General features: G+C 36.3%; 1 protein-coding gene across 1 annotated transcript; it reads right to left on the bottom strand.

The window, feature by feature from the left end:
• Positions 1-4,750: 4,750 nt before the first annotated feature.
• LOC107963177 (uncharacterized) lies at positions 4,751-6,679 on the bottom strand. Its single transcript, XM_016899751.1, has 2 exons — positions 5,143-6,679; positions 4,751-4,959 (listed from the first exon to the last, which is right to left on the bottom strand). Exons 1-2 carry the CDS (start codon positions 6,677-6,679, stop codon positions 4,751-4,753), a joined length of 1,746 nt encoding a protein of 581 aa, XP_016755240.1.
• Positions 6,680-14,540: the final 7,861 nt, after the last annotated feature.

The raw sequence follows: 14,540 nt of genomic DNA, 5'->3' as shown, positions 1-14,540 counted from the left end.
GTACCCTTTGGTTTTGTATAAATTTGGATAGCCATGCGAAAATGGCTTATATATACTTTGAGCATAGAATTATAATCGTTTTGTATGTTGTTCATTGAGAGGTATGGAAATGTTTGGTAACGATTAGCCATTGGAATGGTTAATCATGATTATTTTGGTGCTTTGTATGACAAATTCGAGTCGATTCATGGAAAACCCTGAAATAGGTAAAGTTTACCTTAAAAACAGATGCTGACAGTAGCAGTGGTGTGGATTTGAAAAATCACTAAAAATAGTAGGAATGGAATTAAATAGTGAATAAATTATTTAATCGAACCTTGATGAATCTGCTTTCATATGGAAGAAACGAAACGATCATATGAGTTGTAGTTTAGGAGATATTTAAGTTTTCGTGGAACAGGGCCAGAGTAATTTCTGGATCCCCTGATCTGAATTTGGAAATGTACTATAAGTTAACCAGAGATAATTAGAAGTCATGCCATATATGTATAGATTCCTTTCTGAGACTAGTTTCGTTAGAAACAAACAAAATAAGTAATGAATCCCTGTACAGGAAGATATATAAGTCGTAATGCATGAAGGTCAGAGCAGTCAAACCCTGAAACAGGGGAGACTTTAACTAATAATCTGTACCAATTGGCTTGACCAAAAATTCTAGAAAAAAATGTGTAGATTGATATATGAGTCTAGTTTCAGGTAAAATTTATGAAACTGGTTTTCAGGTTTTGGAACTCAAGATATGATTTTTAAGGTAACAGTGACGCAGTTAGCCAGCTTATCTGGAATTTTTTTAAATGGACTGTGAAATCAATGAAATAAGTCCGTAAATACCTCGTGTTCGACTCCAGAAACGGTCTCGGGTACGGCGTGTTACACTGCTTGCTTGCTACCTCAGGAAGATAAGACTTCAAACTTCAACCTGCTCTCTTGCTACTTCAGAGAGATAGGGCTGGTGGCTGAAATCTGCTGCGTTGCCAATACATGGAGATAAGATTTGCCATGTTCGATCTGCTCCACAACTACTTAGGGAGATAAGATCTGTCACCTCAACCTGCTCCACTGCAACTTTAGGGAGATAAGGTTTGCTATGATCTGCTCTACTGCAAGTTTAGAGAGATAAGATCTTTTTATTTATAGCTCCAATTTGTTCCTCTGCAACTTCAGGGAGATAATATTTGCCATCTTCAGTTTGCTCCATTGCAACTTCAGAGAGATAAGACCTGACTTCACCGATGTTACTACAGCATCCTCTAGGACATGTCCTGTAGACTCGGTTTCATGTATCTATGCTTATGGAAAATAATTAGGATGCTATGATCAAAATGAATAAACTGTTCCTAATTAGATGTGTTGCTTATGTCAAATAATTAGGATGCTATGATCGAAATGAATCAAATTCTCCTAACTAGATGTGTTATGGATGATATATGAATGCAGAAATGAAAATGATCCTTTTTAAAAGGCTTAAAGTATCATTGCTCGTTATTCATCAAGGCATTATCAATGATTATTATACTGTCATCTTGTTTAGTTGGTATTCTTGACAGAAAACCCAAAGAAACAATCACATTTTGCTCAGCAAGCTTGCCCCGCTGTAATTTCAGAGTCTCTTCCACTGTACCTTTTGAGACATAAATTTTGTACTTCCCACTGCAATCTTCAGGGGAATAATCATTTGGTTTCTTCTATCCATCCTGCTGCAACTCAGAGGTATAGGATTTGCGTCATCTTCAATCAATTTGATCTCTTACACCATTCCCTGGGTGTAATGAACAGATGTATATGCCTGATATCTACATGAATACAGAATACCTTTTTTCTTTTCTCGAGGTTCTTTGTCGGTATTACAACACTGATGTAACCAATATCGTTGACAGAAAATCCAAAGAGATAACCTCAATTTGGGCTTAAATATTTCCAAATCTTAAGCTTGGTGAGTTTTAAACAATAGTCTTGTTTTAGGTTCTTGTATTATTTAGAAACTTATAAAGTAATATGCGAAACTCCTTTTATGAAAGTATTATTAGTCCACTAATCGCTATTTCAATGCAAAATGCTTGAAAAAGATCATAACCATAGACAAGAAATGAATTAATTAAGAGTATAGTTCGAAACAAGTAAGCAAATACAACCAAGAAAGAAATTTATTGGGACGTATCTTGGAAAGAATAAAGTAATCAAAGATAAAAAATTCAAAATAGGTAAATGGAAAACTAGGTGCCCCAAATATCACAGCTTGAGCTTCTCTGTACCAACTTCTTGAGGACCATTCCGAGCTCAATCTGTGTTTAGGGGTTCCGAAGTACTTTGTCGATGCCCCAAGACGTAACATACTTCTTTCATTGTTAATTCAAGCATAGCAAGACTATTGTATGCCCCATTTTGATCCAAATTTGAGCCACCCTTTTTGGGTTTTCAACTCAAATCCCTTTTAGTCTCAAAGTGCCCTTTGCGGGTTTTCGCCTTGGCCTCTCTTTTTCTTTCTTCTTTTTTTATTTTTTTGATTTTATTTTTTTTGAATTTTTCTTTTTTGTTTTGTTTTGGTTTTGATTTTTTATTTTGATTTTTTTTAAGGTCTCAGGGCACCCTTTGCGGGTTTTCACCTTGGCCTCTCCCATTTTAGGTAGAATACTCATTGACTGGATTTGCCATTCGTTTTGTCAATATCAATTCTCCTCCAGAACAGGCCTTCTTTACTACATAACGTCCCTCCTAGTTTGGCATGTTTTTTTCCTTTGAAGACCTTTTGTATAAGAAGGATCTTCTTCAATATCAAGCTCCCCTCATGGAATTTTCTAGGATAAACCTCTCTGTCATAAGCCTGTATCATCTGACTGTGATGGACATCCTTTAAATTCAACTGATCATATCAGGATTGGATTCATTATGCCTTATCCCTCGGTTCTGACAAGACTCGGGAAAAAAAGAATCTCATTTTCAAAACTATTTTTATCCCATAAACCAATGAGCAATATGTTGCCCTAGCGAAGATCCATGTCAACATTCAATAAGCATATAGGGTAAATGGTAACTTCTTTATACCAATCTTTACAAGCCTCGGTCACCTTTCACTATGGCCTTTGTTTTGTTGTTTTTCTCTTTTTTTTTGTACTTTTTTTGGCTGCCTTTGCTGCATTGTGATATGGTGTCTGATCTTTGAACAGATTGCAAACTTTTCACATTGTATAGTTGTATTGGACATGATCTTTTCTGATATTACTTGTCGGCACCTTTTTTTTTAACTGTGATGACTATCGACCTTGTAACATTGGCATATGAAGCGACCTTCACCCTCTTTGTGAAGTCATCGACGACTACCAAGATGAATCGATGTATATTAGACGAGAATGGCCTGATAACATCTATGCCCCATATAGAGAAAGTCTGTGAAGAAATGAATACGGCACATGAATCTTGTCTCTCTAAATACAGCCTAACTGATACAACCCTCTTTCATGGTGGATCAATAGTACCCAAACATCATGATTAGAGTAGCTACCGTGAAACCATTAACATATGTCCTTCTGACACCCATATAGACATTTTATTTTTTGCATCTCCAGGTATGATTATGCGAAAACATCTTTGAATTCTTGGAATAACTCAATGACGATTCACTTTTTCTTTGCTGTGACTCAGGCTCCTATCTTTGCCTATTGCTCACAATGTTCACAGACTCTTCATAAAGTAGGATCTATTTTTCATCTTGTTTTACCATCCTTAACAAATCAGGAGATAAGTTACAATCTCTATCATCTTCAAAGTCCTGAGATCCCTTTAAACACATGTCTTGCTCAAATAGTGATTTTGAATCAGTAACAGCGTCACTCGTGATATTGATATCCAGGGACCTATTATGGGTACAAAAGATATTCAAAGAATGAATGAATTTGATAATTATTCTCTGTATGGTATGATTATGAATGAAATGAAAGAATGATTGAAGAAAATTCCAAGAAGGACTAGGATAATTACTTAAACGAAAAAAATAAAACAATTGCTTGTGGAAAGAATAAAAGAATGTTTGCTCAAAATGATTGAAAAAATGTATTTCATTGAAATAATGATGTTTGAACATGAGCCTATTTCACAAAGAAATCCGTATTGCCTCTAGGCTTAAAGCAACAAGTTTGTTCTGAACATTACTCTGAGTAAGCTCTAAAAACTACAGGAAGGTCTTCTGTAGTCCAATTGTCTAGAACACTTCCAGGCTCATAAGGACGAATATCTGACAAAGTCTCTTCTTCAATTGCTTCTTCAAATATGGCATTGATGTGAACATTTCCTAATACTCCTTCCATGCTTTCTTTCTCTGGCAACCCTCATTCAGGATAAATAATCCCTCCTGATACAAAAGTCCTAGAGATATGAGGGATTATCACGATCTCTCACTTAATTTCTCCACCACTTACACGTGCTCTTCTTCTTTCCTGTCTTCTTTCCAATTCCCTTTTTCTTTGTCTGGCATCTTGCTTGAACCCCAAACCAAAGCGATCATTTTTTTCCTTCAACATCGGAACCTCAACTCCTCCTTGGAGGCATCTCTCAAGTCCCTTTCCTGGTAAAGCCCTGTGTCCTAACATCAACTGTAGACCCATCATTGTAGTTTTGGATTTTTTTACTCCAGAATTCTGCTTCCCTCAGTAATGAATGTTGCATTTACAAACTCCAAAGACCAAAAATAACACTCAATGGCTTCCTCATCTATCTCTAAATATGGCACATCACTACTTACAGTCGCAATAATATCTTATTCAGCATTTATCGTTACTAACTGCCCTTCAGGTACCAGCTTTAGCTTCTGATGTAATGATGAAGGCACTGCCCCTGCCAAATGTATCCAAGGTCTCCGTAACAGGAAATTGTAGGAAGGCTTACTATCCATTGCTAAGAAATCTACCTCATATGTAGTTGGGCCAATCAACAAAGGTATTTCTATTCTCCCCATGACTCTCTTTCCTGTACCATCAAATTCTCACACTATATTCTGACATCCCATCATGTGTGAGCTATCCACAAGTACCCTGTCTAGTGTAGACAAGGGCAATACATTCAGTACCGACCCATTATCTACCAGGACCCTTGGCAACATGTATCCTTTACATTTGGTGGTTATATGCAAAGCTTTAGTAGATTCCATACCTCCTGGTGGTATATCATCATCATTGAAGAAAATGAAGTTGTCAGAAATTATATTATTAACCAACTGATTCAACTTGTTGACAGAAATATCATTGGTCACATATGTCTCGTTCAGCATTTTCAGTAATACACTTCGATGTACCTTTGAGCTTAGGAGCAAAGCCAATATGGATATACGCGCTGGTTGTTTATGCAACTGTTCCACCACACTGTGCTCACTATGTTTCAGAAATTTCAGAAATTCCTTAGCTTCTTCTTCTTTCACTGGTTCATTAACAGGCACCCCCGATTCGACCACTTTTCCTCTCTTTTGTTCGACCATCAGATCATATAGTTTTCCACTGCACGTGTAAGAACCTATATTTTGATCCTCTTTTAACAGGCTAACTGAACTCTCCTTCACCGGGACTGTCACATTACAATCATAATTCCAAGAGACCCTTTTGTTATCCTTATAAGAGAAAACTGCTGGTTTCTGAATTATGATCTTCGGTGTCATCTGAATTCCTGCTTCATTTTTGGGACGTGAAATAATGACCACAGGTCGATTGAATTTCGGGACATTCGACGTGGATTCTGACACGTATATATATTCTTCCTCTTTAACCTCTTCATAAAATTCTATCTCCTTGTTATCCACCAAGCTCTGGATGAAAGCTCTCATCTCTTCACATTCCTGAATTCCATGCCCTTTTTCATGATGAAACTCGCAGTAATTCTCTATCTCATCCCAACTTCCTTCTGAACTCAAAGCAACTAACCCCCTTCTTGCCATCTCCCTCCAGACCCATTTCAAAGGAGTTTTTACTTCTGTAATATCCTCTTTGACTCTTTTTCCTATACCTCCATCTATCACGTTTACCTCACTATCAGTATGATTAGGTAACAGATTTTCTGCATTGGGCTCATTATCAAACTTCACAATGCCCATTTGGATAAATCTTTCAACTAGCTTATTAAAAGTAGTGCAATTTTCTATCGAATGCCATACGATCCCTGCATGATACTCACATTGAGCATTGGCATCGTACCATTTAGGGAATGGAGGCTGTAATGGCTTTAGATAAAAAGGTGCCACCACATGTGTATCAAACAAACTTTGATATAATTCTTTATACGTCATGGGGATTGGCATAAATTGACGCTTCTCATTGTTTTGCTTTGCTTCAGTTATTGCTTTTGGTTGACTTATAGTAACAGATTTTAAGTACCCCACGTTTGCATTGTTCACCTCATTTTTCTTTTTCTGTGGGGCAGACCTTTTAGCACTTTCTCCTGCATCTATCCTTCTATTTCTTATTGCATTCTCAATTATTTCTCCAGTCATTACCATATCTACGAAACTCTTTGTGGCACTTCCTAACATATGAGTTATGAACGGAACTTTTAAAGTATTAATGAAGAGCATTGTAGTTTCCTTCTCCAAGAGTGGCGGCTGAACCTGGATAGCCACTTCCCTCCACCTCTGTACATATTGCTTGAAACTTTTGTTTGGTTTCTTCTCCATATTCTGTAGAGTAATTCCGTCAGGAGTCATATCTGTTACATGGTTGTACTACTTCATGAATGCCTATGCTAGATCTCTCCATGAACTAATTCTGCTTCGACTCAACTGATTGTACCATTTAGTTGTTACTCCCACCAAACTGTCTTGGAAGCAATGAATCAACAATTGATCGTTATTAACATACCCAGTCATTCTTCTGCAAAACATGGTAAGATGAGCTTCAGGACAACTCGTTCCATTGTACTTCTCGAAGTTTGTCATCTTGAACTTGTATGGAAGTACTAAGTTTGGGACCAAACTCAGATCTTTTGTATCTATTCCAGGATGTCTATCAACGCCTTCCATTGCCCTGACCTTTTCCTCTAGCCATTTACACCACTCCTCTAATTGTTTCTGTGATTCTACCCTTTCCTCTTTCGCAACTTCATCCAAATCAGAAAAAAACTGGATTATTCGAGTTATTATCAGGGTTAAGGCCTGAACCAGCTTCGAAATTCATTGGTATTGAAACTCCGACCTAGAACTATTGAGGCCTGATCGTAACAGATGGTTTCTGTAGATTTATCTCAGGTTGTGTCTGTACATGTATTGGAGTGAAACTAGGAGGATATTGAGGGTTTTCATTATTTTCCCCAACATTGTCCATAGGATCTTTCCCCTTATCCATCCTTCCTACCAGCAATTGAGACAGTTGATTCATCATATTTCTTTGGGACTCCATCATTTGATCCTTCATCTCTTGTTGAATTTTAGCTAGCTGTTCTTGCATCTGTGACTGCATTTGTTCTTGCATATCCCTTTACATTTGCTCTAACTTTTCAAGTCTTTTGTCCATTAACTTGGTCTTTTTCCTTGTACCGTAGGGATGCGTACTTGGTGTGTTTTTGTTACTAAAATAATTTCTAATTAATTAGAATCTTTTAATAGTCTTTAATGCATATGATGTAATGTAATGCAAATGCATGAAATGAATGCAAAGGAGGCATCAATTCTGATTCAATTCCAATTAGAAAACTTTACTAGAAAACAAAATTCTTTACATAAAACCGAGTTACAAATAAGACTTCGCCCTAATGCTCAGAGCTTCAATTTTCCTGAGCAACGAAGCTAGCTCCTTCCCCTGATCTGACTCCAACTCATACTTTACACTTAATATGTCTGCCTATACTGCCAAAGTCTGCAAGTAATCAACTACTTCCTGAATTTGTGTTAGGGTTTCTCCCATAATGTAATCCCTGCTTCTAACTTGATCTTGAGAATGATGAAGCTGCCCCTTGCTTTGTTCTTCACTTGCTTCCAAGAACTCGATCCTCATTTCACAACTCTACAATGCTGCCTCTAATTCTTCTATTTTCCCTTTCATTTCCTCTATCTTGCTTAAGCTTGGTCTCAAATCCATCACAGAATTGCGATTCCAGTACAGATAAAGAGATCTCTCAAGCTCTGCTACTCTAGCCCTTAATTCAACTTGTTCATTTTTACTCTCTGACAGACTTTTCTCCAAGGCCTCATTTCACGCTTGAACCTTCTGGAATTTCTTTTCCCATTGATCAGCCTTAGTCTTTTCTTCTCGAATTTCCTGACGCCACTGCTCTGAAATTTTCCCTAACCCAGCAGTCCTTATCGATAGGCGTAGCTTTTTTATAATCCATATTCAAACTTTCAAGATCCTCCTCAACTTTATTATTCCTTTTCCGTAACTTTTCTGCCTCTAACTTCTGAACCTCCATATCTAATCTCAGGTGCATCTTTTCTTCCTCCAACTGCTCAGTCCTCTTCCCAAGCTCAGAACTCTACTTCTCAAAGTCTTGTTTTATAATTTCTAACTCTAAAGGGGCAACTTGTAATTGTTCCTCCATTGGTCGAGTGCCTTCTAAACTTAGCCTAGGAACATTATCGTTGACCCTTTTCCTAAATAATCCATTGTACTCAGGTGTCATCATGGAACCAACAACCAACCTCTTTATCCAGCGAGCTTGCATCCAAGCATCAAACATTTCCTGAACCTTCTTCTTATAGTGGTCACCTTTATATGAGAATTCACATTGTGCAAGCCCGTAAGTCATGGGTATAAACTCCCTCGATTTATACTGCCTTAATGCAAGTAAATGAGTATATCCAATGGCTCCCCAAATCCCTAGCAATGGTACCCAATCAAATTTTCCACATCGATAAAGGATCTCATTAGGGACCATCAAAAAGGCTCTCCACTCTACATCCTCCTCTTTGAGATTTTGAAGAATTTCCATCCATTTTTCCTTTGAAATATCATCTATCCTTTGCATAGCTACCTCTTCCTTTAATAAGGAGAACTTTCAGAGAAGACCCGGTAAGAGACCTTGTTCACCTTCCAAAAGTGAGCATGAAACCACACCAACAATAGCTGCGCACATCCAATAAATCTACATTCGCCTGCCCTTCGACACATGCTCAAGGATCTGAATGTCTCAGCTAATATTACCGGTACAAGTGTGATTCCTTTATCAAGATGATCGAATAAATCAGTGACAACCTTATCCACATGCCTTAAAGCTCTAGAAAAATCACTAAACCATAAATGCTCAAGGCAAATATGTCGACCCTTTTCCTTTTACCTTTCATCTGGATGTGCTAAATTCAAATCTCTCAAATTCTCCCAAGGAATACATTTTCCATCCCCATTTTGTTGAATTCGAGCAGTAACCCAAGGCTCGCTCATCCCGGTAATATTCATTAACTTCTTAGCAAAAGTTGGGCCATTAAAAACCTTAGAATAAGCTTTGTTGACTTGAATTTTTGGACATCACAGCAAGGTAGTATATTCTTCCATGGTGGGCACCAGGTCTACTTTCCCAAAAGTAAAACAACAATAAGCAGAGTTCCAAAACTGAGCCATAGCTCGAAACAAATACTTGTCTACCTTAACATCAAACAGATAGGGTATATTACCATAATTTTGATAGAACAACTGTTTAGCTCCCTCATCCCAACAAGCCCATATATCTCTCAATTCTTGCAACTCATTCTGTGTCACATTGATGCGAGTGAAGTTCTGCAACCCCGATGTACATCCTTCTACCAGGCTATCAATTTCTTTGATTGTATCTTCTCTAACCATGTACAAACGGTCACATTATCCTTGACTTTATCAAGAAATTTATTCTCCATGTTAAATCTTCTAACTTAGTAATCTAACACGAATCAACACCTTCTTAAATATGCAATGTTATGCAAAACACAACAAGTTAGTACCAAATATAAGTGATAAAAATACAAGCAAAACAAAGATAATCAAAACACATTTATGGGCAACTACTCAGGCTTAACATAGCTCTACTTAAGGATGGCTCTTAGGGTTCACTATATATGGTTCAGTTCTAAAGAAAAGGTACCCGAACCAATAGATTCCTCAATCCTCACCCATTATAGGCTCATATAGATCGAGTTCGGTTCAGGGGAATACATTTCCCTATGACCATGCGGAGATGAAAATCTCACGAAATCATAGGTACGGATGTATCCCGAAAGTAATCCACTAGCCCATGCGGAGGTGAAAACCTCACGAAGGCATAGCTTCTCACTCCTACTTAAAGGTATAACTGCAACGGTTACGCAATGCAATGCAATATTATTCCACAAAACTTGGACCAAAACAAATGCAACAAAGAATCATGATTTTCAAATTAGATTTTCAATTTTAGACGAAAGGACAAAAATAATCAATTTTATGGCTTGACTCTCTTGTTCAATCCCCAGTGGAGTCGCCAAGCTTTCGAAACCATTTTTTATTTTGGAAAAAACAAGGATCGACTTTTAAAATAAAGCGTGGAGTCGCCCCCAATCTTTTTGTTTAAGTGTGATTGGATCACCTAATAAAATATTTTATTCCATTTAAATCAATTTTGGTCTATGTAAATTTAAAAAAATGGGTTCGGGAGCCGGTTACGTATGAGGAAGGGTTAGCACCCTCACTACGCCCAAAATTGGTACCAAATTAATTAAGTGTTGCCCTTATGTCTAATATTTTAAAAATTTTGAAATATGGTTCCTTTTAAAACATTTGAATGGCTCAAGTTGGTCGTCAAAATTTTCTTGTCTCAAAGGAATACAGCACCACATCCAGCACGATAGGACACGATCCTTTATTCCTTCGAAAACATGATTAATTTTTTACTTCCAAAAGCTCAATCGTTGAAATTTACAAAAGGATGCCCAATTATTTAGTCCAATGAAAAACTGAAACCCAGCACGATAGGGCACAATTTTTTAAATTTCTAAACATTGAACATTGCCTTAAAAAACTTTAATTAAACAATTGTAAACTAGCTCAAAACGTATTGATCTCACTTGAAATAAAATGGAATAATTAATTTTAAAAAATTAGAAATTATAAAGAAACATTTGTAAATCAAAAGAAAAATAATAAATATGGGATAATATGCACACATAAAATACAACACTTGATGAATGAAGATAATATAACTTTATTTAACCAACTAACATAACAAACAATTAAATATAGCTAATCTAAGAAAAATGTAACCAAATTTTCAAGCATGGATGGAGAATATAACAATACAAAAACAAATAAATAATATGCAACAACAATATATATGGCATAATATAAAACAATCAATACAAAATGTACAAAACAAAATGGAAATTAGAAGCCAATGTGGTATAAGACTATTTTAAAATAATGATGAACTGATGAACACATAATATATATAACATATGAAATGATGAATTGATGGATTTGAAATAATTTGTATAAAAAACTAGGGATATATATATAATCATTAAAATAAATGTTATAGAATAAAGACATTTGAATCAAATAATATGCAAACCGTTAAAAAAACATTTGTTTAAAATTAACAATATACACACAATAAAGGAAAACTTAAATAATACATAAAATATGAAAGGATAATAAAAATATATAATAAAATATGATTTTAGGAAATAAACTATGTACATAATAAATTTAAAAAATATATATATACATAAATAGATTTTAGAAGCAATTATATGTTAAAAATAACAGGGAATTAAATATGTATTTAGGATCAAATATATGTACCAATATATATAAAAACATTTGAACGAAATATTATATAAAATGTTAAAATAATATGATATAACAAGAACTTCAAAATGATAATTTTATACAAACAAAGTAAAGTCATTAAAATAGCTCAACACATATATAAAAATGTTAAGAATTTTAAAATAATAAGTATTTCAAATAGAAAGCTCAATTAAAATAATATATATGTACAAATATATATAAAAATATTTAAATAAAATATTATACATAATGTTAAAATAATATAATATAAAAACTTCAAAATAATGATTTTTTAAAACAAAGTAAAAATTATTAAAGTAATCTCAATACATATAAAAAGTATTAAGTGAATTCTCTTCAAAACAATGAATTATAAAAGTAGAAAACTTAATTAAAATAAATTTAAAATGAAAGGGATAATTTATAAATAAAATAAACTACTAGAATTAAAATAGGGACCAATGCGCAACACGTGCGAATGCACAGGGACCAAAGCTAGAAATATTCCAGATCTCGAAATGCAACGTCAAAGCGAGAATCAAAATGCAATAGCACATAGATTTTAGGAAAAATTTAAAAAATAGATAAAACGCAAATAGGAGCCAATTGAAATGCGGCGCAAAAGGGAAGGACTAGCCACGGAAATTTCCCATTTGAATCACAAAAGCGCGGATCTGGGTCCTGGAGCGGGTCAACGCGCGAACCCCCTCCCCTTAAACGACGCCGTTTTATTTTGTTCCAAAATTAAAAGAAATTGAATGGTAATCTGCCATTTCCACAAGCCACAAACCGAATACCCGTTTGCTAGGGTTTTAGTGCAGCAGCCCTAATGTTCTTCATCCATTTCGGCCATTCAACCACCATTTCACCATTATAATTGGTGAATGAAGCAGTGGCGCTCTTTATTTCCACCAAAGCCGAGTCTCAAAGCTTATTTTCATTCGAAAATCCTCATCTCAAACTCCGATTTCAATGGAGGAGGCAAGGATCTCGTCATGCATTTACGAAGGTAAACCTCTCTCATTTTTCTTTTTTTTTTGAAAAAAAAGTTTAGTCTACGAAACAAAATATATGCAAAAAGAAACTGAGATATTAAAATGAAGGAGGGTAAAAATTTGAAATCACCTTCTGATTTCTTTTGCTGATTCGTTGTATTTAGTATCTGTAAATTTTTAGATTACAAAAAATGGCTTTTTATAGCCGGAAAAATAAGAATTAAAAATACAAGAAATCTATTTTCCTTTTTTTTTGCTATTGTATTCTGTTATTGCTGCTTCTCATGTATTCTGTTGCAAGAGTGGCCGTACGGAGGAAGAGGCCCTGGTGACGTGGAGACCGTGTGTGAGAAGCTGCTCGTGGGAGCCTGACCCTCTGGCGCTGCTCTAGCGTATTTCAGAAACCTCTAGGGTTTCTGGTGTACTCAGGCTATTGAGCTTCTTTGGGCCGTTTATGAATTGGGTTAGGGGGTTTTGGGTGTAATTTTTTTTGGGCTGCTCTATGTAAATAGGTTAGGTCTAAATCAATAGGTTTGGGTTTAATTTAATTTAGGCCCGAAATTTTGTAAATGGACATTGGACTCATAAATAATTTGGTTTATTATTTATTTCTATTTAATTTTATTATTTTATTTTTTGGTTTATGGTTTTTTATGGGCCCGGGTAAATTAGGCTTATTACATAGTGGACAAGTCGAAGTCACAAACCGAGAGCTTAAACGTATCCTAGAAAAGACTGTAGAGTCAAATAGGAAGGATTGGGCAGAGAAAATAGATGATGCTTTATGGGCCTATAGAACTGCTTTTAGGACCCCCATAGGAACATCGCCTTACAGACTTGTTTATGGGAAGAGTTGTCATTTACTATTTGAACTGGAACATAAAGCATTTTGGGCTATAAAATTTCTAAACTTTGATCCCAAACTCGTAGGTGGAAAGAGATAGATGCAGCTGAACGAGTTAGATGAATGGCGAGCTAATGCGTATGAGAACTCACGATTATACAAGGAAGCCACAAAGCGCCGCCATGATGCTCATTTAAAGCAACACAAGTAATTTGAAGTTGGAGACCTTGTCCTGCTATATAACTCAAGGCTTAAATTGTTTCCTAGGAAGCTTGAATCACGATGGTCAGGTCCTTTCGTAGTCGAAACCGTTTTTCCATACGGTACGGTCGAGGTAAGTCATCCAACCTAAGGCACTTTCAAGGTAAATGGACATCGTCTTAAACTTTATAATGGCGAGGATTTTAAAGATAATAGAGAGGAGCTACGGCTCCAAGAACCTGCCTAAATATACCCACAAGGTAAAGTAGCTTAGACTCTAAATAAGCGCTCCTCGGGAGGCAACCCGAGCACTAACACCACTAAATAACTTTAGTTTGTTTCTCCAATTTTTTTTAACTGCAGGGATTTTTGGCACACACGGCCTGGCACATGGGCGTGCCTTAGGCCGTATGCACACCACGGGTAAGAGACACGGGCATGGCCATAGCTGTGATAAAACAGGACAAACATTTTTCCCAAGACAGGATGACACACGGGCTGCGATAAATAGCCACGGCCGCGCGATATGACCGTGTGCACTACACTGCTAAAGGACACGAGCGTGTCCCAGACTGTGGTGAAACTGCACTTTAATTCCCCAAAAAATAAGCAAAGGCACGGCTTGAGGTCATACGGTCATGAACATGGGCGTGCTTGAGGCTGTGTGGGAACTTGCACTAACAATTGAAACTTTTAACAAGTCAGAATACAGCACGGACTGATGCCATGGCCGTGCCTGGAGGTCGTGTGCAATCCTGATTACTAGACACGGGCGTGTTGGACCTACCATGGGTGTGGAAG

This window comes from Gossypium hirsutum, chromosome A06 (assembly GCF_007990345.1).
Source record: "Gossypium hirsutum isolate 1008001.06 chromosome A06, Gossypium_hirsutum_v2.1, whole genome shotgun sequence".
Taxonomy (NCBI): domain Eukaryota; kingdom Viridiplantae; phylum Streptophyta; class Magnoliopsida; order Malvales; family Malvaceae; genus Gossypium; species Gossypium hirsutum.
The sequence above is the reverse complement of the archived record's forward strand: the minus strand, read 5'-3'. Positions and strand labels throughout refer to the sequence as shown.